Source organism: Poecilia latipinna, unplaced genomic scaffold, assembly GCF_001443285.1.
Source record: "Poecilia latipinna isolate Pla-1442-1.1 unplaced genomic scaffold, P_latipinna-1.0 Scaffold416, whole genome shotgun sequence".
NCBI classification, from domain to species: Eukaryota; Metazoa; Chordata; class Actinopteri; order Cyprinodontiformes; family Poeciliidae; genus Poecilia; species Poecilia latipinna.
Genome location: NW_015113032.1, coordinates 251,780 through 272,380, shown reverse-complemented (window position 1 = coordinate 272,380; position 20,601 = coordinate 251,780). Strand labels below are relative to the sequence as shown.

General features: G+C 38.3%; 1 protein-coding gene across 1 annotated transcript in view; it reads right to left on the bottom strand.

Annotated features, from left to right (window-relative positions):
- LOC106950676 (neurexin-1a-like) overlaps positions 1 to 20,601 on the bottom strand; it is a gene marked incomplete at its 3' end in the record, with an annotated part of 241,940 nt that overhangs the window by 80,428 nt on the left and 140,911 nt on the right. Inside the window, exons 8-12 of the mRNA XM_015037686.1 lie at positions 19,487 to 19,788; positions 17,313 to 17,336; positions 16,068 to 16,229; positions 10,306 to 10,747; positions 3,933 to 4,316 (exon numbers count right to left, since the gene is read on the bottom strand). Of these exons, the coding sequence (XP_014893172.1) occupies positions 3,933 to 4,316; positions 10,306 to 10,747; positions 16,068 to 16,229; positions 17,313 to 17,336; positions 19,487 to 19,788 (1,314 nt within the window). The remainder of the gene's footprint in view (positions 1 to 3,932; positions 4,317 to 10,305; positions 10,748 to 16,067; positions 16,230 to 17,312; positions 17,337 to 19,486; positions 19,789 to 20,601) is intronic.

Here is a 20,601-nt window from a genome sequence, read left to right as displayed (position 1 = left end):
AGATTAGATATATATAAAAAAGAAAAAAAATAAATATATATATATATATATATATATATATATATATATATATATATATATATATATATATATATATATATATATATATATATATACACACATACATACATACATAGATGTATGTATGTATATACGTATGTACATACATACATACCCTTGTTTATCATACAGGGTATGTATGTATACCCTGTATGATAAACAGGTTATGTATGGATCCACAGCGTATGGATGGATCCATCCATCCAACCATGGATGGATGGATGGATGGATTACGGCCGTAAGCAGCACAGGAAAAATACTGTCTGCGAAAGCTGGTTGTAAGTTTTGGCACATGTTGTCAACATGTTTTCTTTAGAGATTTTTGTTTTTATATCGCTTTGAAGAAAACTTATAACTAATCTTATTTTAAAATAAAACGGAACAAAAGTGTAGACCTGATGTCTGACTTGTTAGAGTTGATCCTTCAGTGCAGAGCACATTAAAGCATTGTGCATGAGCAAATGTCACAATACCTCACGTGTTTGTCTAGTGTACTGTATACTGAGAGCACACTTGTTCAACCATCTGTATTTGGATTTATCATCTACATCTATATTTATTCTTAGGATGTAGATTTACGTAAATGCTCATCCAAACATTCAGTCCTTGTGAAAAAAAAAAGTGAATGTTGTCAGTGAAGGAATCCAGCACATCATATATCTCATTAGGGAATATGTGCATGTGCAGCAATCCACCTACAAGACCATCTGGGACGCTGATTTACCCTTGCACTGCAAGACTAATATTTGGGCTAATTAGCAACTGGAGGAACAAGAGGAAGGGGAAGGCGTTTGGGATGCATGTAGGAAAATTGCTTTGTCTGCTTAATTAAAATCTCTCAAAACAGGACGAATAGCTCCATGCTTCTTGTCTCAAGCTCCACCTCCTGTTCCTTCCAATCGTTGCTGTCATCCTCCTCTACCATATGCAGTAGCTGTATTTTGCCACCGGGTGGTACACCATGCATGGCTAAGTGAGAGTTGGGGTAATTTTTCTGACAGCTCCTCAGCCTGCTGGTGTCTGCTTCATCCTACCAGTGCAGAGGCAATCTGGAGCCATCAAAACAGCTGGCAGCGCGCCAGGGCCCATCCGTCCCACTGCTCCCACTCACACTTTCACTAATGCCGGTCTTACACAAAAGAACACAGACAGCCAAAGAATGAAAGTTGGACAGACAAGCAGAGATGTCAGAAGACTTTCAAGTGTTGAGAGAGATGACAGAAGGTCAAAATAGAGGAAATTTCACAAGCTTCGCTTGCAAAGCTTGTTGAATTGACTGTTTTCTCTTTCTGATTTTAGACAAAGCATTTTACATGTATGGTATTTAAATCCAAGGACAATTTCAGGAAAATTACATTTTCTTTCTTGACCAATTTCTTAGTTAAATAATTCCTATCAGCTGGAATAGAAATACTTGTAAAGACTGTATGAAGAAACATAACTGGCAGCATCTTTGTAAGACAGAGAATTTTTATCTTTGCAATTTCTCAATAGAAATAATGTTATTTGCAAATTAACCAGAATTTGATCTTGAGGAAGGACTATATTAATTAATAAGATTAGCAATTAAAGTGAACTCCTAAGCAAAGAAAAGGCAAAATTAGACAAATTATTGTATTGAACTGTAGAAACAAAGAAATAATAAAAAAAAAAAATACCAGGCTCTCTCATATTGTTATAAGGCAATCCTACTAACATGCAAAATTAAAAAGGAAAAGAAAACCTTCTGATTTCATTGCAATCTTAGACTATTACTTTCTTAGTATTAAGCTGAATAACCAAAGAGTTGGTACAAGTTACATTGTTAAAATGTTTATGAATTTTCTACAAAGCCTCTTACCACAAGACTGCCACTTTTAAGGTCTAAAGATCAGGGAGTGTAAGAAGAAGTCATGCAGTCTACTTTTACTGTGTGTATCATATGTAAGGTTTGATTCAATCAGTAGTGTAAACCTATAAATCCATATAAAAATCTGAACAAACAAGTTTAAAAATATCAACTGTTTTAGGACTCCCACTTTCAAAATTGCAAGTTGGAGGAACTCGTTTAATGTTCTGAGAAGCAGCAGTTCAACTCTCTGCTTCCCACAGAAATCATTTCTGCAAGGTCAGGGGTAACTCTGCTTTAGCCAATACATAGGAGTCTAATATTTAGCTGTATGACACTCTATTCTCCCATTTCTCTTCTCTGGTGGAGACACACATAAGTATTCTGCACAGGGGCTGGTCATGAATGAATGGTTTGATGAGGCTAATGGCTGGCAGAAGACAGCCAATTTAAGGGCTGGTGTGCATGGTAGACGTGACCAGCAGTGTCTCAGTGGTGCATCAGTCACCTATCACTCAACATGGTCCCGCCTCAGCCAAAAAAGATTCCTGACTCATGATGTTGGCATATTTTCTAGCTCTCTATACTCAACAGTATTGGACGTTATTCCTTATTTATTTGCTGTATTTGATTTGGTGACGCCTAGTCCATCAGACAAAGTAACCACCTGAATGACTGGCTTTTGAAATCCAAGATGAACTTAAAACATTAGCCCGTTTAATAATAAGCTCCTTATGTATTGTCAATATTCACTGCACAACTGCTATTTGTTGCCTTTAAAATTACCCTGATTCTTGGCATAGATGCAACTAAGTTTTGAAAACATTTAAGGTTTTGAAGACGGTTCATATATCAAGATAGCATCAGCTGCTGGAGCTTTTGACTAGATGTCGAGGTTAGAAATCCCCCTTCCCTTTCCATCACATTCCAAGATGCTCTACTGGCATGATAGGATCCAGTGGCCACAGAAGGCCAGTGGACTCATTGTGATATTCACAAAACCAGTTTGAGATAATAATAATTTTGTGATATGGTGCATTATCCTACTCAAACTAGGATAACACACCTACTTTGAGTACAATTTGGTCATAAAGAATAGTAAGAACTTGTCCCTCATCAGTCTCTACAATACATGGCAGGGCAGATGCATGTGTTTTTTTTTTTTTTGTCAAATTCTAACCCTAAAAGTTGAACAATTAATTGAGACTAATTGCACCAGGCAAGGTTTCCCATATCTGTTGTTCAATCTCCATGAGCCTGGGTGAATTATAGCCTCACTTTGCCGTTCTTAATGGCACCTGGTGTGATCTTCAGTCACTGTAGCCCATATGTGTCAGGGTTCAACTTATTTTGCCTTCAGATACAGTACTCCACATACCTTGGTTTAAACAAATGGTTATTTGAACAGTTACTGCCAATCTATCATCACTAGCCATTCTTCTTGTGTGTTCAGAAAATCCAACAGATACAGCATGTTTCTGTCCTCATGGACAGTTTTGACAAATCTTTATAAACCCTAAAAGATATTGTGAATGAAAAAAACCTCAGTGTATCACCGGTTTCTGAAATATTGAGATCAGCTGCAATGCATTTCCTATTTCTTCATTCTGATCCACGATTTCAACTTGAACAAGTTATCGTCAGCACATGAAGATCCCTAAATGTACTCAAGTGCTGTTATATATTTGTCTGCCATGCTGGTTGTATCTGTAGCTATAAAATAACCAGCAGTGTTTTTCTCTTCCTTTTGTGGTTTTGTGTACATGAATAATCATTTATTGCCAAGTGAAAATCTGGTCCTGAGAATTTCCCCTGCAGTCGCATTTATGACATACAGAAATATAAATGTTTTTGCAGGTGAATAAAACTGAATAGGTGCGATTTTATCTCAAGATGTGTCCCGTTAGGCTTTCATGCTTTGCAATACCAAAGAATTCACAACCAAGGAATACACTTGTCAGCTATATGGATAAAGACTATCCCAACTGAGGATTCCAAAGTTATAAAGGTTACGAGGAAGAAAAGATGCAAAACAAAGTCCTACCTCTTTCACAGGAGCGTCCCAAGTATCCAGTTCCAGAGCAGTCGCAGACATAGCGGTTCCAGCCCTCTCTGCAGACCCCATTGTTTTGGCAGGGGTTGCTCAAGCACTGCTTAGGAGGCTCTTTAGAGCATGAGGGTTTGACCCCAGCTGCCTTCTGGATCTCTGCAAGACGTCGCACATCCTTACTCTGTCCGTCGATAAATAAATCTCGAATGCAGCCCACGTAGCCATAGTTGAGCAATGCTGTCCACACCTCAGTGGGGAAGACGAGGCCCATCTTGTTCTCTGGCAGACCCCCAAGGTACAGATTGTCATCCAAGTCCAAGATCTCACTTTCTCCAGGGGCTGTGTAAGCAGTACGAAGGGTATTGATGGAGATAGTACCTAAAAAGAAAGCAATAAAAAGATACAGTTGGATGAATAAAACCTGTTATGTGAGGCTGTGTATCAGGTTATAAAATATATTGATGTCTTTGGATGCAAAAAAAAAAAAGCAGTTTGGTCAAGATACAATCTTGCAAGGAATGCCAGTTTCAACCCAGTTTAATGAAGAAATTAGCTTAATTAGGGTTATACATCTGAACAGGGTCAGGATTTTCTTCATTTAGAATGACGGATGGCTGTTGATAAAAGTTATTAATCACAGGCCGCTGGTCAATTAGAAATCTAATCTGGGATCCCTGAGAGTATCCTCTCCATTTTCCTTGGATTTCCCCTAATAAATCTTCTTTATCTATAAAGCAGTGGTCATAAAAAGAAAAGTAAGGAAAAGAAAAATCATCGCCCTCTTTATCATTGCAGATGTCCTCTACCACCACCCTATCCAAAAAAGTGGGGGTGGGGGACAACATCGTAACCATCTTTTTGAACTTGATTAACAGACTGCAGGCTGAGGTTTTTTCACCCTGTCTGTGCCTCTCCAACACATAAACCTGCAGTGGGAGTTTGTGTGTTTCTTGGCCATGATTTATCACTCTCATTCAGGTTTAATTCTCGATCTGGAGCACCGTAAACAACAGCGGACATGACTGGACTGTAAAGCTTCAAAAAGGGAAGGCCTTACTGTGGGACTCAGACCGAGTGATTAATTTGTATATGGATCTGTCACTCTGAGCGCAGGACCCATTGTGGACTTTAATTAATGGCGGCTGCCTCGTCTGCCCGCATCCACATCGAGTAATCCATACACTGTGCTGCCGAAGATCAGCACAAGCAACGGCAGAGAAAAAAGTAGGCTAAGGATGCTCGAAACTACAATTGCCATAAAGTTATAATTTGCATTTTGAGTGGCGGAGGCATGCCTTGGCAGATATGAAAGAGCTATTAGCAGACTGCTTCGGGCTAAATGGCAAGACTCCAGTGTGTGTGATAGGACCTCAGCTTCAGATGACTTTTCAAGTCAAACTGCGTGTGCTTGGAAACAAGCCCTGAGCCACAGATACATTTTCAATACGGCTAGTTGACATAATTCAAAATAATAATTAGACATTAAAATGTGCTTTTCACATTTCATTACAATTGTTAGCATGTTTGACTGTATAAATCACAATGATGTAATTAATGCATTTATGTTTTTTTTCTTTTGTTATTGCAATGTTTTTCAAACATTTTATCCAACAGAAATTAAGCTCTTTAGAAATAAAATGTAATAAATGTAATAAAATCTTGATTATGCATGCACTTTATAGTCAAGGTGAGTCAGCCTACTCCAAAAAATGCATGAGAGAGAGACAGCTAAATACCTAGTGCACAATGATTAACCTGGTGCACAGTAACATGTTCCAGCTCTCTTCTCAGGGTCTTGGCCCCAGGCATCTGTTCCAAGCACTTTCCTGCCGTCACCCACTGCCCCTGCTCTCTCCAGCACCAGCTGTTGAGACTTCTAAGCTCTGCACACTTGGCATGGGCCACCCGTCATGCAGCCAGAACAGCTCCCTTCAGGTTACAGCTAACGAGCTCACTACATCAAACTCATTAGTGAGAAAACTTTTCCCAGACTGCAGGTGCCCAGCTGAAGAATAAACATCACTACGATGAGGATGAATTGTGACATAAGTGTCTACACTCTCAGTTCTGACATGTCTCACCCTGTGGAAGTAGGAAGTGATTTGGATGATTGGTCTGTGAATAATACATTTACAAGGTAAATACTGCAGGGGTCATTATCAAGCTAATAGCCCCTTATCATAATCGGTCCATATCTATACTTACTGAACGTCTCACAGTCACTTGCAGTCGTAGGCAGCTAGCAAAGACATTGTGTTCTTAGAGAATATGCTGTTCTAAACTGATCTTGGCTTAAGCTGATGCAAGTGGAAGATGGTTACCATCATCACTGAGGCCTCATACTCAGGCTGCTCTGCTCACTTGTCATAGTCCTCCAAGGAATTGTGTAAACACAGTCAAACTATGTTATGTCTGAAGCCTCACCAGAATCCTATGGAGACATGAGCCAGTGTCTGGCATGAACCATGGGAAGCGCAACACATATATAAAGATTGAAGGACAGGAAGTGTTTTGTGACATTAGCAGGCAAAATGGGAATATGAGACAGATTTATTTTATCAAATCTATTAATGGATGTAAAAGAGTAATAGGTGATTATTGTGGTGTCTTAATGACAAACACTTACAGAAATAATATGCCTGCAAAAGTAGCTGTGCATTTAGTTCAGGAATGTAACTGGACCATTTCAAGATATGGATATGCGTAGATCTAAACTAGGTGTGTCTGGTTGCACTCATCCAGGCATGCTGACCTACTGAACTAAGATGTGACCTTACTTCAACAAAGCTGATTCCAATGTCAAAATTACACTCTTACCACGAGCCTGCCTCTACTCAAGAATCACTCAGGTTATTTAAGCGTGCTCAATCAGGACAATATCTGAATCTGAAACATGTAGGACACTGCTGAAGACTAACTTTGTAAACCATGGATCGTAACAATTTTACTGTAGCCCTGGTAGTGTGTTTAGGGCTATTATCCTGTCGGAAAATAAACTTCTGCCCCAGTTTCATGTCTTCAGTTTTTCTTTCAGATTTCCTCTGTATTGAGCAACATTCATCCTCCAATGGTCTCTGACCAGTTTCTCTGATTACTGATTAGGTGAGTTAAGGCAATCGGTTGCACTCGATTATATTAAGGACACATTTCTAGTTCTCTCTCTCTTTCTCACTCTCACATTCTCAGCTAGCCCGCAAGGAGCACTTTATTACCAAACCGTATCACAGGGGTCCAAAAGACAGCTCAGATCTCTCTCACACCTTCTGCATCAGCAGACTGGCTGAACTTGGCATGAGATCCTGTAACCCCTCTCACATATCCCCAAAACATGTTAGACAGGGGATTACTGCAATCCAGTTAGGGCGGTACGGCCAAGTCTCCCCGATGTGATTGGATTCTCAGCGGGGAAAGAAGCCAGTAAGGTGGCTGTGAGGATGAAGAAAGTGTTGTCTACATTTCTGCTTGCTCTGTATCTGTTCCTTTACTCTTTGTGGGCATGTTTCAGTTTGAAGCAGTGGTGTGTGTGTGTGTGTGTGTGTGTGTGTGTGTGTCCTCAGTTGAATCTCTATGTAATGTCCCCGGTGAGAAACCCCAAGTACTTCCAGCCAAGAGCACAGCGCCTTGTAGCATCACTAATGCAATGAGGTTAGAATGGCTTTAAAAAGCAGATGTCTATTTGCCGGTTTGGTTCCAGTTGGAATAAGCTAATAAATCAAATTGGGAAGAGATCATTATTTGTAAAAGTCACAGTTGCTGTAAGTGTTGCTCATAAAGGATCGAGGTGTGAATACTTGTTTCAGGTAGCGTATGCTTGGTAGTGTGTATTGATAAAACACAAAGCATAAATGAAAAGCTTTGTGTATTGTGCTTTCAACAGACTTATACATTCTTTTCTTGTGATTTAAAATGATCTATATTCAGTCAAATATAAAAAGTACATGATAGGAACACTCTGTAAAGGATGGCTAGTCTTTAAGAACAAGAGTAAGGACAGGGAATTTATTAAGTACTACACGCAACTCTCAAAGGATGGCAAAGATTTTATATACCGGTTAGGATATGTCTTTCTGTCTGAAGGACTGGTAGTTATGTTACTGTTATGCTACAAAATTGTTGTGTTGTTTTGTTGTGACGGCATTTCTGGATTTAGGAAGATTCTTGATTGTGATAATCCGTGGCCTCTTGACATGTTGGTCATCAGAAAATTTGAAGCAGAAGTCCATGGCAAAGCTGCTTCCTAATCGTGGCCACATCAAGCTGGCAGTACTCCAAGTTGTCACACTTTTGTACCATTTTGGAACCAGGGCTACTAAGCAGATTAGGTTTCCACCACTGCTCTGGCTGCAACAAGAAACATTTTAGCAAGCACTTAAAATTAAGAATTTATGGACAAAAATAGTAAACAAAAAGCACTGTGCTCTTTGCTTCCAGTGGAGTAGGGCTTCTAGCTGTGCAAACACCTCCAAATTGCAAATACCAGAGCAGATGTAATACCTCTGATGGCAGCACTGTGATGATTTAAAAAAAAAAAAAAAAAAGCAAAAGGGGAAGAAGTATGTGCCGAATACTAATATCACAGTAGGCTCATGCTTGCCTTCATATTGAAATGAGGTTTTCCGTCCTACTTTAACACACTCTTGGGCAGCCTGGAGTCTGTGGGCAGCTTTAATCTGATGTAAAACTGTATGATATTTGTACCTAATTTAGCCGTTATGTTCGTATGCTTTGGATTGATGTCTCTATTGCAAAAAGTATGTTTATGTCCCCTTTACACTCTATGGTAAGAACACTTTTCTACCAGACTTGAAGGGAAGAAGAACAGTTACTCTGAAATGTCATTAGTGTACAGCTCAGCACTGTGCAGCTACTGTCTTAGTCCTGGGAGAGACCACCTCCTGTTTCCATGGAAACTTAGGCAGAGTAGACAGAGAGAGCGGTGAGCAAAGAGAACTTGACGAGAGGGCTCGAGGTTGTGTGTGGATGTGTTAGAGTAAGTGAATGTGAGTAAGTATGTGGGGGTGGATGATAGGAGGGTACTAGACAGATAATGAACACAATCTAATTTAGTAAGACATTGTTTCTTATAGTTTGGTCTACCATAAGTAAATGTTGGAGATTTATGTTTTCGGCAAAGTCAGTTTTCCCTTTCCTCTAAGATGAAGAATACCACTCAGTGACTACTTTTTATAACGTGCAAAGAAAAATTGAGCTGAATATATATTTATTTTTCAGAAAAATCTAAATGCTTAAATTGACCAACACACATATTAATGTTAAATAGAAGATGGGCGCCATGATTTTGATTGTGTTTGAAAGATCAATTTATAACTGCAACCAAATATTGCTTTGGGGGATAATGAAACAGTTTAATCTAATTTCCACCTCTTGAGATGGAGTGGAAAACATGGTCAAAGGGCATATCTAATTTGCAGCATGACATTGCTAGACCCTGGCTTTAAGCTCACACTAACAAATTGCTGCTTCAGTAAGCAACTCAACATAGATTAGAGCAGGGTAGCTAGCCTCAGTCTTAGAGGACATGTTGAGCAAAAAGTTATTCTGCTTGAAACACGTGTCTGGGATCTCAGCATCGATTGACTGAAGCTATACATTTCAGAAATATTGAGAAGAATACAATAAGCTTTCAGTGAAAACTTAAGGCAGTGAAAAATAATGGATATTTTTCTTTTTTGCTAGAAGAAATACAAAGATGATCCACACGTAGCGTTTTGTGCCATGTTGAAAAAAAAATCAAGAACAACTGAGCTTTTGCTCAAAGTTTCAAATGAACTCAAAATCAACTCAAAAGGCTGCTCAATCAGGACATTTCCCCCCTCAAATGTCATTGAAGATCAGATCAGATTGCCAACATTAAGAGCTGAATTAGAATGAAAAAAGATCTTAAAGATAAATCTAATTCAGACCAGTCTTTCAGGTGAACTCTCCACAGTATTATGCCCCCAACCACATGATGCTGGTTGGGGGCATCATGTGACTCCAACAGAAGAGAAGCTGCAGTGGCTAACACAGTCTCTGAAACTTTAATTTTGTTTTAGTCTTTCAACTAAAATTATGTTTAGTTCCAGACGCAATACACTTCTTCAGTTTTTATAGTTTTAGTCTGGTATAATTAAACTAAGTCCCAATGCCATTAAGTGTACTGAGATTTATGGAAATTTCTTTCACGGAGGAACACATCACTTAGTGCCTTCTACATTTTTTAAGTTTACAAGTTGCATTTTGCTCAATTTTAGATGTCCAATTAGTAGTATTGAATAGCTTGCAAGTTTTTCCCGCAAATATTTTTGTCTAATTTGCAATTTCTTTACATACAGACTACACATTCTTTAAAGGTCTTGAAAATTACCTGATCTTCCATCTCGCTGGAAGTCCACATGGTACCATTCACCATCATTGACTTTTTTATTGACTGCTTTGGTCTTCGTGGTTCCAGAGCCCATATCCAACAGCAGGTACAGATGGCCGTCCAGCATCTCAATGGCAAAGAAGTCCACTTTAAGAGTTTGGGGTGTCTTGGAGTCCTTTGGTTGCTGTTTGGGCTTGCCATGACTGAAAAGTAGAAGGCCGTTGGGTTCGGTGGTGCGGAAGTCAAAGGAGATGGACCCCGTCTTTTTGGCGTTCCACTTGTTGAGAATAATATACGACTCGGGTGTCTCAAAAGTGATGGGGTCCAGAGTGGCTACATTCTCACACTTAAAGGCCACAGTGCCATGGATTTTCATCTTGGGGTCACCCTGCTTAGCCAGCCTAGACAACTCGAGCCTCACATCGTTGTTTTTATAAACAACCTGAAGAGGAGAAGGAGAGAATAAAATAAAATTACTTTTTCACAGTCATAAAGATATACAGTACAGCCTTGCAAAATGCAACAGTATGGAACAACTAATCTGCAGTTATCCATATCCATGTAGTTTTTAATCCCTGATGACAAGTGATATTTGCCCCCAAAGTTGGTCAGGTTTGTCAAACTGTATCTATAACTAAAGAGCTTCGCCTGCATAGAACCAAATGTCTCACTCTACACTTCCTATGCCTTCATGACAAGAGCACAGTGTACGCTAACTGACTGAAGGGACAAAAGCAATACATCTATTTTGATATTTACTACCGCAAAAACAAGTGAAGATCTCAATTTACAAAGCAACTGTGATAGTGGTTTAGAGGGGAAATTTAGGTAAAATGTCTTTAGAGTGTATGTGAGAATTGCGAGGAAAGGGATAAATCTAAACTACAGTCTTGTTCACAGGTCTTGTGTAAAATGGTGATTAAAGCCCTGGCTGGTGGTGTAATTACATAAAAAAAGTGGGCAGATGATGGATATGCCTTTCAAAAAAGGAGTGCATGAGCTTACTCATCCACTCTGCAGCAGTCAGTATTTTTCACTCAATTTAGAAAATTGATTAGGTGAAGATCTCTACAGGTTTTAATTCCACAACCTCTATACAGTATTTGTTTCAGGTAATGCTCTCAGACATTAAGACCCAGACCAGGTTTAGCATCAGTAGGATGCACTAAAAAGAGAGAATGGAATTATGATCTCTAGCTGTTGTAGAAAGAGGGTAGGAACTCAATGTCATTCATATTTAATGCCAGCTTTAACCTATCCAGGGTCACTGGGGTCAATTTTACTAAGTGTAAATAACTCTAAGGTGTACATATTGATTATGTCACTTGTAAAGGCAGTTTTAAACACATTGTAACAATTTTGGGTCTTATAATTATGCAATACTCTGTACAAGGCTAATTCATTAAATGGCAATAAAATACATTGGCGATTATATTGATATGACAAAATGTAAAAAAAAAAGTGTTGTGGTTGTAAATCAATTTGCAAGACCTACTGCATGTATTAGTAGTTACACTGGCTTATGGACGCATTTTTTTATTTTTTTTTATTTTTTTAGCAAGTTTAGAATGTGAGGTTAAATGTTTCATGAAGTTCTTTTGTAAATGTCAGTGATTGTTTCTGAATAAAATAACCGCTGCTATCGATCAGAACACTATACTGTGAACTAAGTAGGTAAACACAGTGTGTTTAGTTACACACTCAGTGGCACATTAATGTAATTGGCAACAGTCTTGAAATAAATAAATAAAATGAAACACACAGCCACAACCTCGTAATTATCCAATTTTCATGTCTGCTGCAGTTACGCAGCTGCCATTGCAGAAATCTGTGTAGTTATGAGTAATTTCCATTTGAGCAACTGATTAACATTTAGACAAATGTCAAAATGATTAATTAAAACATCAATGTGGTCTTCCTCTTTTCACCTCAAAGAAATAGACACTCATGTTTAAATGCGTGTCAATCAGTTTGCAATCAGTAGAAATTTATTGTGGAGGAAACAAAACTAAGAAAAAAAGACACAAACACATCATTTTTTGCAAAAGATATGAACTACAAACTAAAAGAGAAGTTGCATTAAATCTCTATTTGGGTCAAATCAGATAAACCCTATTTTAAAGGAAAAAAAAAACCTTGCTATTGTATTTCTTGTTATGGATAAGCTTCACATGAAATTGGGGACACTTCCTATGGGATTACATTGGCATAATGGGAGATGTTTATTACTATCTCATATATACTCTGCTTAACAGTTGAGGAAGATGTAGTTTGAAGCTGTGGATCAGAATTACTTAAGATCATGCTTGGATTTACAGAAAAGCCGCGAGACTCACTGTTGCGGAGTGCTGAACTGCATGAAAACCAGTAAATTGATAATGTGGAGTCTTTATTCCCACATATGTAACCTTATTTCTTATTTTCTACAACTCAGTGTGTTCTTGACTTAAATGGAAATATGTTGTTGTTGTTTTTTTTTTTTGTGTTTTTACGGTTAAAGAAAAGTAAATAGAAATAGAAAGGTCATCTTACCAGAACATCATGTCTAAAGAAAGAATGTAGAAAGGAGTAAAGGGATAAAGGATAATATCTCTGCCAGCTAGACTGGAGTCCCTGAGACAAAGTTGGAACGGATAAAGCCAATAAACCCAAATAAATTTTTCATAGTTAAGACAAAGGGCATCTTTCAAAGTTAAAGGAGCTTTGGTCAGAGCTACGCTTTGCTCTGCACTAGTAGTGCTGCACTAATTTGTCATCAAACCACAGTTGTGACAACTGAGCTATTACTGCGCCACCGTTTGTTTTGCCATCAGAACCAACAGGGAAGGCATAGCAGCTCAGGCTAGAATCTGCACACAAACACTGCAACAAAGCCCCATGGGGACACACCATCAATCAGGGAGTAGAGCACATGCTGGTAAACTGCATCTCGTATGCCTTTACAACATACTCAGAGGCTGACCTGTGATGGGAAACCTGTGTAATTCCACTGTATCAGCTGAGAGGAAGCTTACCAATGTACCAAAATGGCAAGGGATATATCAGTCAATAATCTTTAAGCTGCATTACAGTTTCATGAAATATCCATTGATCTAATTGGAGAAAAAAATAAATGTATTGCTTTATGAACTTCATTTTTATTTCTTTTTTGTAAATTGATATTTTGAAGAACATGGCTGCTGTAAAGCAGTCTTCTCTAGTCCTCAAACCTTTACCTTATAGAAGATGTAGAAGGCATATGAGAGTTTGAGAGCCAGCTTAGTCGCTTCATTGCCTCATGGATAAAGGAGCTACAGATACAGCTGGGTGAGAGATTCAGGTACTTTAAAATTAGAAATGAGCACAGTGAGTCCTTTCTAATAGCTGCTAATCCACTAATCATTTTATACACCCTGTAATGAGCCCTCATTTCCTCTCTCACTTTTATGACTCTGGCACCATAAAACACAAGTTAACTCATAACAATGCATTTTCTGTGACAAAGGACAAACCAGCAGATAATTTTGCATTCATTGTTCTTTTCTGTCAAATTATACGCAAGATGCCACTTTCCACCAGAACTTGGCTGACATCCGATTGTAAACTTTAAAGTTGTTGTGAACAGATCTCGGATAACCTCATCAGAAACATCACTGAGATCGAGACTGCTTTTCTGGGAAAACCCAAACGTCACTCCTCGTCAGCATCCTCAGTATTCTGCAGAGTTGATAGTCTCTTTACTTCGTGTGGAAAACAAGAGCCCTATGAAAAGTGAGGGGACCTGGGAACGTAATCCTGTGTTTCCAGGATCTCTTCTAGAGTTGCTCTGGGAACAGGACTTGACATTCTGGGAAAAACTGTACAATCTGAACTGAACATCGAAAGCAAAATCACCAGACTGCTTCACACTTTTCTGCCACAAGCTGTTGAGTTGCTGCTCTGCTGTTAAGATTGTGCATTTTATAAGTTGTATGTCTTTTTTTTTGTTTGTTTTAAACAAATTCTGCTTTCTTTTATATATCTATTTCAGGATTTTTTTTTTCACACCAGCATGTTACATATCCCAGAGAAACAATGTCTTGTTTTGCTGCTTGTTATTGAGTATCTTGCTAAATGTACTTAATTTTATTGTCTTCATGATTTGAGTTACTAAGTAGTAAATGCCCTGGACATGCACCATTTTTAATTTGGTTCTTATTACTCTTACATTTATGCTCACCAGACACCTTTATGAGCTTCATCTTGCTTGTACCAGGCTGGACCCCTTTTCACCTTCAAAATGGCCCTAATTCATCATGGAACAGATTCATATACTTGCCGCTGTAGCCCTCTGCTTCAGAGTTTGTCGTCTTGTATCTCCTGGATGATAGTCTGTATACTTTTACCTGTAAGTAGTGGTTATTTGAGCTTCCATTTCCATTTTATCATTTTGAACCAGTTAGCCCTTTCTCCTCTGACAAGGGCACATCTTTATCCACACAACCTCAACCTGCAACCTGCAGGATATTTTCTCTTCTCTGAAATGGCTGAATGCAAATATCCCAGTCCGTTTTCTGAAATACCAAGACCTGCTTGTCAGGCATCAACAACCACATCACGTTCAAAGCCACTTAAAACCCATTTCTTTCTTATTCTAATGCTCAGTTATGAAGTTGCCCTCACCATATCCAGATAAATAAATGCACTGAGCTACTGCCCTGTAATCGGCTTATTTACTATTTGTGTCAACAAGCAATTGGACAGGTTTGCCTGTTCTAACATTCTACTCAGTGCAATTTATTTTTGTATATAATGTCTTCAAAATGCTTGTCAATTTATCGACTGGCTGATGTGCTGCAGTCTTATTCAGTTGTAATGATTATGATAAAATGCACAGATTTAAAAGGCAAAATTGAATCATTGATGCAAAAAGAGAAATTTGGTTTACCCTTCTCATTCTGAACACAATGAACTCGTCTTCTGATCGCTGCTTCCAGCAGGTTAATGCGTATCATGTAACAAAACTCAAAGCATTTTAAAAAGATTTCTTAAACACCACTTAATTTCAACGAGTCTAATTCAGTAGCACAGCAGAGTTGCATCATAGATAGGCAGCTAACATATCTGTAACGACTGCTTGAAGCTACTATGTCAATGTAGAGCAAAATCTGCGAGTAGAATCTTGACCATGAAATAAGGCTGTTCTAAATGTAAAATCGGGTTCAACCTGGTAAATGCAAGGAGTGAAGTGCTTGGTGACAAAGTGTTGCTTATATTTGCAGTGTTTGTGTCACATTTCTAGCACTTGGAAGGCAAATTCCAGCTGACACTAAATATAACTCGGATAGAACAAATCCGAATGAAGATAGCGTCTCAGTCGGTTGTTCTGAGCTCATATCCAAATGGAGGTGTGGGGGTGAGAGCTGCCCAACTGCTCATGAAAATTCAACTCCCCGATCTCTGGATCACTGTTTCTCTTTGATGTGCACCTGACAGAGCCACTGGAGAACAGTGCTGAATTCCACTTTAAGGCAGAACTCAGTGCATGTTTGCAAGTTGGTATCTTTAGTGTCTTAAAACATTGAATGTGCACAGAAGAAACAGAACCTGCAAAAAAAAAAAAAAGATAAAAAGTTTGCATCAAACTATAAGAGAGAAGGAGATGCCAACTAAAGGAGAGTGTTCAGAAAGAGGCAGGGTCAGTGTGTGGGTGTGAAGAGCCGGTTCTGGTGTCCTGAGGTGAAGCCAGCTGTACATCCCATACACCCACCAGTCTTAAGAGTTCACAGAGAAGCGGTGTTTACCTCCTTGAGGCAACCCATGAAGTTGTTGCTAACTGGAGATCCAGGAAGGTCTGCTGTACTCGGGCTTCCTCCGACATAGAAAAAGTCGTCTGAGCCTAGCATGGTATAGTCTTCCTGTGTGTATCCTGTAGTGGTCAGAATCCCGTCTACGGATATGGTTACCTACACAACAAAGCACAGGGAAAGGACACGCTGTGGGGAGGCAGCCTAAATTCTGCATTGTTATTCCCTTTCTTTCGTTTGTCAATCACGTTTCCCATGTTTATATTCCCAAACCCATTTTCATGTCTGTTTAAATGTCGTTTTTTTCTTGTTTTCTTATTATTTTGTCCAGTTTGATTAGTTGGAACCAAAACTGTTTTGGTTATATAGTTAGTAAACTACCCATACTACAGTGTTAGTATTGGCTTTAATGCAACTTAAAAATACTTTAGCAGACACAAAAATGGTGTTAGTAAAGTGCTATCTAGGTTAGTTCAACTGGTAGTTTAATTTAGTACATTTAGTACTTGTATAAATTAGATCATAACGTGCTACTATGTTAGAAAGGGAGTACATGCAATCACCTTTTTAGAGTAGGAAAAAGGTTGGGGCATTAAAAACATGCATGTATTTGTCTTTTCTTTTTGCTTATAAGTAATCAAAAAGAAATGATTCCCAAATTCTTTATTTGGATACTGAATCATAATGTTTTATGCTTGCCACAGTGTCACTTGCATGCAAAAGCTCGTGGAAAAAGTTTATGAGCACTGCCAAATCACAAAACGAAATAATAAAGCACCAGAGAAGAAATGACAAACACAGCTCAAGTGTTACATTCATGTTGGCAAATGTGCAGTTTGACATTTCCAACATGTAAGTTGAAGAAGATGACATGCAAAGTGGATGGGGATACAACTGGCTGAGCCACAGAGCATCAGTCCAGCCAGACAGGAGGGCGTCCTCATTATTAACCACAGCTTGTTGCAAATAGCTTGAAAATGATGCTCCTACAAAAAAGAGCGGGTGAAACAGAAGTGGACAGAAAACAGGTGGAATAAACAGAGTGAAAACCAATGAATGAACCGAAAAATATAAATAAAAGGATTTGAAAAGTAAGCAGAAGAGTACCAACCGCAATTTCCCTTATTTTGTAAATGACGTCTACAGTAAAAAAAAAAAAAAAAAGAAAGAAAAGAAACACACGGCAAACCCAAACTAAGAAACAATTAGAATGATATCTACCGAACAATGTAGTTTGTTTACCATAGCGTGTCCAATGCCTGAGTGCTTTGTGGAAAAGGGGGGAGAAAGGAAATTAAAAACTGTGAACAGAATAACGACTGTTACTCAAATAATATATGATGGTCAATACTGTTAGTACATTGGTAAACGACAAAACCCATACTGGTTAGTAGAATGGCACATTCCATGAATGATGTTAGTTTGTTTCCAAAGCATGTTAGTGACATAGAGGGGAAAAAAAGGGCAAAATAAGTGTAACAAGAAAAAAGCTGACCAAGAAAAATAGGAAGAACGCTCCCCAAGAGGAGCCATAGCTGAACCAGTGACTCACTGAGATTGTCTTGATATATTTGCACCATTTTCTGTGTGTGCCCTCATGACTAAATTGCAGAAAAAGGCTTCTGAGCCAAAGATCTAACGAAAGATTGTGATTTAAAGATATCATATGGTTTATAAAAAAAAGAATGCCTAAAGCACATCAATTGACCCTCCTTAAGCATTTCCATGTTAAAATATTTATAAAAACCTTATTGTTTTTTTTTTTTCTTTTTCTTTATTATTTATGTGCATTGTAATGCTGTTGTTGTTCAGTCTTCAGCAAATTTCCAATCCAGCGCATCAGACTTTCTGGCACTCACGCAATACGTTACCTTTCATTTGGTCTTACTGATGAACTTTAGGATCACTTTACTGCAATGAGACAAAGAAAAGAGGACCTGACAAGGAATGAGGAGGATGGCTATTCTGATCCCCCATATAGCATGCACTCAGTATGCTCGGTTTTCCTTTTAAACCTGAATGCAGTGAATGTTCAAGTAGGAAAACAGCAGATATTTGCCAATAACCAGAGTGCTGAGTCTGCAAACTAAGAATTTTCAATGCTGAGGTGAAGATAAACACTTCACAGCAAGGGAGCAGGAACAAATCTAGAGATATTTCCCCCCTAGTGTTTATCTAATAATTGGCAACTAGAAAAAAAAAATACACAGTTCTGTTTACCAGTAGCTGAATAGCTTAGCAATAAGTTCTGATTGATAAAATCACAAACAGTGCAAGTGATTTGACTTGTATTATGGTGATTACACAGGTTATGTCTCAATAATCCAATAAAAATGCTCATGTATAAACAAAGGCAATTTCTTGAATTTTTCTACATGGCGGTATCATTGTAATATTTTTTCCTGCCTTTTGTCAGGCTGTTTGGTCTCATTATTCAAATGTACATCATGAGCCCTTTCTCTCCAGAAGCAAAGACTAATTTATATTCTATTTTTAATTCAAAAACACATTACACAAGAATCCTTTGTTAAAATGGAAATACCCTGTTGTACCTTGGCAATACCAACTCATCCATGAGACTAGAATTTTATAGATGAGTAGGAGGGAGGAAAATACATGGGTCAACAAAGCCTACTGACAACCAATTATGAAATGAAAAAGTAGGGTTCATGGGGTTGCAGCAAAGCATTAGTGTTGAAATTGTTAACCCAGTTGTTCTTCTGAGTTTTCCTCTTTAGACACCTATGAAAATGACTAATTCTCATTGAGATCATGTCCCAAATCCCTCCTGAATGCTCTAAGTAGTATCTCTCAGAGAAATAATTAGACATAAGAGCACTGTACAAGTAAAATTTTTTAAACCCGTATCCTTCCGGACTTACTCAGCTGTGACACAAAAAGAAAAAAAAAAAAAGGTAGATGAGTTTCTCAACTAAACTTTTGTCTCCAAGTTGATCAGGGATCCAACAGACTGACAGTGTGTTGATGTCCAAATCTGAAGGCTACTGGGTCATTTCTCAAAGCAGAAAGAAATTGGGGAATTTTAGCAAACCTTTCGGTCAATAGCCATTTCGTTGAGTGAGAGAACAGACTGAAAGGGATTTCGTCATTGTTCAAGATCCACCAAATTTAACTGTGCAATGAACTACCTATGACTCGTTTGTTGCTTGGAGGACTTTATTCAAAGTAAGAAAATACCCAGTTTATTAACTTTAAACTGAGTTGCATTTTTGATTCAAATCTAGATGTCCCTGCTCTCTCGTGGTGCTGTTAAGGTCTCCACCATGAAACACCATGGTTAAATTAAGCAATCCGATTGTTTTGAGAAAAAAAAAATTCTTTTGTGATGGCAATGATCTCAGTGCATTTGTGTTAATTAATTTACTTCATCTCTTCATCACCATTTGTACTGTTACCTGACGTAGATTCCTTGTAACTTTGACATCATGCCAATCATTGTCATTAAATTTCCCATTGACTGGCTCCACAAGAGCTTCAAAGGCTCCAGACCCCAAATTAATGACGAGTGACACAGCCCCATTTTTCAGCGCCAGGTTGACGTAATCAGCAGATTTGCCCGTGTGCAGCATTAGTCCGTTCCTCTGTAGGGTTTTGAATGACAACGTGATTTCATCACTGCTGCTTTGAATTGGGTTCAAGGACAAGTCGTAGCAGAAGAACTCAGATCCTTTGAAGGTTGCAACATACTCTTCTTTTCCTGGGGAGACAAGAGAAAGAGAAATGCGTTTCATCAATGTTGCGGCCTCTTAGGGGCTTATTGGGAAGCTGCCTAAGAAGGATGGAACGCCTCGAAAAGTTGGTCTGTTAAACCTGCTGTAGAGGGACATGTAAAACAGAATAGATTATTATTTTATTATTTTAGAGCTACCTTTTCCTAATTTCAGCACTGCTTTTTTTCAGTATAGCAAAGCTGATGAATTCCCAATGTTGTATATGTGCAGTGGTGACTTGATTATTCATCACTGCTGCAAACTATGCTAGAAAAATAACCTGTAAGAAGCTTGAGATAAATCGACATGTAAAATCCCTGTCCTCTGATCAAATTAATGAATGAAGAGATGCTTTTCTCTTTCTTTTTCATAACAGCCCAACCTTTACTGAAAACCAGCATTAGAAAATATATAAGCAGAAATGTGTCTTTATATAGCCTCAAAAATAAATCAAATTCTCTTTTTTCAACAGTTGCTGATAAAGAACAAAAGCAAGTAGTGGTTACTTTTTCTAAAATTAAATCATCAGAGGCTATAATTTAGCATGTTTCCTTACTGTCATTGTCCATATGATACAACCAACCTAATTTTACCTGATTGTTCAAATATTTAGAATTGGGAAACCTTGAAGAACACTCAGCTATGTTGAACTGTTTGCATTAATCTGTTATTCAGGCCAGATCATCTGCAAACAAACCTGGATTTATATATAACTGCAGTTGTGTACAATAAGTGTTTAGCAACAGGAGTGGCTGAATAGCACATCTACAAAGTACAGGATGTCATTACAATCATCCTTC